The 3,561-nt window shown below is 48.4% G+C and overlaps 1 protein-coding gene across 1 annotated transcript in view; it reads right to left on the bottom strand.

The window, feature by feature from the left end:
• Nucleotides 1-3,264, bottom strand: part of LOC103780057 (serologically defined colon cancer antigen 3 homolog) — a gene marked incomplete at its 5' end in the record, with an annotated part of 3,446 nt that extends 182 nt beyond the window's left edge. Inside the window, 4 exons of the mRNA XM_008947705.1 lie at nucleotides 200-336; nucleotides 1,600-1,662; nucleotides 2,445-2,556; nucleotides 3,191-3,264. Coding sequence (XP_008945953.1) covers nucleotides 200-336; nucleotides 1,600-1,662; nucleotides 2,445-2,556; nucleotides 3,191-3,264 — 386 coding nt within the window. The remainder of the gene's footprint in view (nucleotides 1-199; nucleotides 337-1,599; nucleotides 1,663-2,444; nucleotides 2,557-3,190) is intronic.
• Between the last annotated feature and the right edge of the window lie 297 nt (nucleotides 3,265-3,561).

The following is a 3,561-nucleotide window of genomic DNA, read 5'->3' as shown; positions in this document are numbered from 1 at the left end:
TTTTCAGGCAGTGTTTTATCTGAAGGCTTCACTTTGTGAAGCACGAGAGTCTCAGAGGAAACACAGGTACGCAGGGACAGGGGCCAGCTGAGCCCACACCATACAAGAACATGAGTTTCAGTCCTACAATACCCACTGGGGACATTCAGTCGTGACATTGAGACAAGTGTGTGGGACAGTGCTGGCCACCTCAAGTCACCTGATGGAGGCCCTGGAGCTGGTGATGACAGAGAGGAGGTTCTGCAGGGCCAGGTCTGCATTCTGTCTCACAGCAGCCAGGCTCGACTGGCTCGACCTCAGCACCTCGTTCTCCTCCTTGTAATTCTTCAGCTGGACCTGGGGAGGAAAAGAAAGACTTCAGGTGAAACCAACCACACAGCTCCTGCAGGTAGCCCACAGCTAAAGCAACCAATGAATACAGCAGCTAAGGTGTGGATCCCACAGCCAGCCTGCCCAGAGAACAGCCCCCCCAGCTCTGCAGAGCCACCTCCCATGGAGAGCTACAACTTGGAAGCCTTGGTTGGAACAGAGAATGGACACAACGTTTTCATGAGGGTTGGGAGGCTCTGCAGAGGGGTCTGGACAGGTTGGATCGATGGGCCAAGGTCAGCTCCATGAGGTTTAATGATGCAAAGGGCCTGGTCCTCCTCCACTTTGGTCACAACAGCACCATGCAGAGCTCCAGGCTTGGGGCAGAGTGGCTGGAAGGTGCCCAGCAGAAAAGGACCTGGGGGTGGTGGTGGGCAGCTGGCTGTCCAAAGCCACCAGCATCCTGGCTTGGATCAGAAACAGTCATCAGGAGTGGGGAAGTGATTGTGCCCCTGGACTCAGCACTGGGGAGGCCACAGCCTCAGTACTGAAGTCAGTTTTGGGCACCACAGGATCAGAAAGACCTTGAGGGGCTGGAGCAGGTCCAGAGAATGGCAACGAAGCTGGTGAGGGGTCTGGGGAACATGGCTTGTGAGGAGCAGCTGAGGGAACTGGGACTGTTTAGTCTGGAGAAGGCTGAGGAGAGACACAATTGCTCTCTACAACCTCCTGGAAGGAGGCTGGAGTGAAGGGGGGTGTTGGTCTCTTCTCCCAAGTAACTAAGCCATAGGACAACAGGAAATGTGAAGTTGTGCCAGGAGAGCTCTCGATTGGCTACGAGGAAGAATTTCTTTCCTGACAGAATAGTGAGACCTTGGCCAAGGCCCAGGGAGGTGGTGGAGTCAACACCCCTGAAGGGGCTCAAAAAACATGTAGACGTGGCACCTGGGGACATGGTTTAGTGGTTGGAGTGTTGGGTTGATGGCTGGACATGATCTTCAATGCCTTTTCCAACCTCAGTGACTCCAAGACAGCAGGGCAGCAGCATTCCAGTCTGCCTGCCCCACAGGACCAGTCCCATGCTGGAGCAGAGCACCCCAGCTGGTGGTGAGGTTAATGGTCTCTGCAGAGCTGGAACATTCTATCCTGGACACTGTGGTGTTCAGGAGGGACAGTGGAGTGCAGTTAAGGTTTCCAACCTCTGGTTTACAGGCTGGGTTTGCAGATGAACAGTTTCAAACACCTCCAGCCCCAGCCTGCTCCCCAGGTCTCCAGGACTGGGCTCTGTACCTGCAGCAGTGCATTCTCCTGTTTCAGCTTTGCTGTGCTGCTTTCTGCTTTCACAGCCCGTTTCTGAAGCAAAACAGAGAGGATTTAGACTGTCACCAACATCAGCATTAGCTCAGATTTCATATAGATGCAATACACTTGAAGTGAATTTTGTTCATTGACTTGAATAGTAGCAGAAAGCACTGAAGTACTTATTGTTTAAATTCCAGGATTTACTCCTTCTTTCAGAGACAGAGGTTAATCCTTGAGTACAGTTTACAAACAATGATAACACAACAAGTAACTAATCACTTTAAAGATCCTTGTGTGTATCAAGCTATTCCCTTTAAAAGCACAATTCCAGCACACAGCTTGAAGGGATACAGTTGGTGTTACACCACCTCGTGTTCTGAAAGCTTTATGAGATGAGGACAGTGCCCCTGGTCACATCTCATCAACTGCCTCCTCCCTCCCCTGTTTTTCATCTCTGATACCTTCCAGTGCTGCCCATCTCTTCTGGATGTTAATTTGTTTGTGGACAGGAGGAAAAGGCATTTGGTATAAATAAGAAAGCAGAAAAAAAACCAGCTCTTAGTTCATACAGGTGTTTTCAGAAGGCTGCAAAAAAGCAGCTGAAGCTGTATTAATAAACATTTCTATATTCATCACCAAAGATCTCCCTTCTAGGTGATGACAAGAATTCCAGACTGGGCTGTGGTCAGTGGAAGGGTCTGAACCCATGTCAGGGCTGTTTAGTGCTCACAGGGGGGAGGGAATCTCTTCAGGTTCCCTCACTCTCCTGCAGCTGGAAGGAACAGAACCACACAAGTTCCACACAAGCTTCTGTGGCCGTGGCCAACACTTACAGTCATCAGCTGGAGGTTCTGCTCCACGTGCTGCACCATTGCTTCCAAATCCAGAGCTTCTTTTTCTTCTTTAATTTTGCTTTCCTCAAGCTTTTGCTCCAGCTTCCTCACCCTTAAAAACCAAGAGACCATGTACAGTAAGCACCTGTCACACTGAATACTTGAGGAAGAAAATTCTAGGGAAGAATCAAGAAATTCTTTCATGTTGTAAGAACAATTAAGGCTCCCCACAGAACTACACTTCCAGGCTGTGGCTTTTGTTCCACATCCATTCAAGGTTTCTTTCTTCAACATCCATTAGCATTACTGAGAATGACACACAGAGAGTGCCTGCAGAAAACTCCCAGCACAGTGCCCTGCACCATCCATTTAGACACAGGTAATTCTGAAACAAAGACTCATTCTGACCCCATTTTGAAGCTTTCTTGCTTCAAAGAGAGATTAAGATTCCTCACTTTGTTCATGTGAAGCTCCACAGAGTGCATCCTGCCAAGCTCTACCCTCACTAAGCACCTAAGGGGCATGAAGCATAAGCCACACAAACACACACCACATGCCAGCTTGCTACTTACTTTCCAGGACTTTTTCAATAAGAAAACCAGGTTTGTTAAAGCTTTTTTAACAGATACCATAGATCTCAACTACATTGTTCTTCTTTAAAGACGTTGACTGTTGCCAGTGAGCACCTCTTCTAAGACAACTCCTTGCTCATGTGGTTATTTTCCCCCATACTGTGGCTTACGCACTTGGCTGCTTGAGCTTCAGAGAAAATCTGAAGCTTATTGATCTTGCTTCTCAAACTGGCATTCTCTTCTTGTAGCTGGAAAAGAAAAAATCCTCATTAGAAACGAGGGTGTGGTTGCACAACACAACTCTGAGAGACCAAAAAAAATACTCAGCTTCAGTGCTGGAAAGCCTGGTGCTTTCTGTCACCTTCCAGCTTGCTTTCACACCTAGTTTTCCCCTCTCTGAATCACTTAACTTCACTAACCAACCCTGTGGGGCACAGAAATGCAGCACGGAACAACCAGTGCAGATGTGACTGAACAAATGCTTCTAATCCTAAATTAATAGAACCTCAAGGGGAAGAGCATGAGGAAATCTCCTAGCTCATGCC

This window comes from Merops nubicus, unplaced genomic scaffold (genome assembly GCF_000691845.1).
Source record: "Merops nubicus isolate BGI_N331 unplaced genomic scaffold, ASM69184v1 scaffold15199, whole genome shotgun sequence".
In the NCBI taxonomy this organism is placed as follows: Eukaryota; Metazoa; Chordata; class Aves; order Coraciiformes; family Meropidae; genus Merops; species Merops nubicus.
This window is presented reverse-complemented; position numbering and strand designations above follow the sequence as displayed.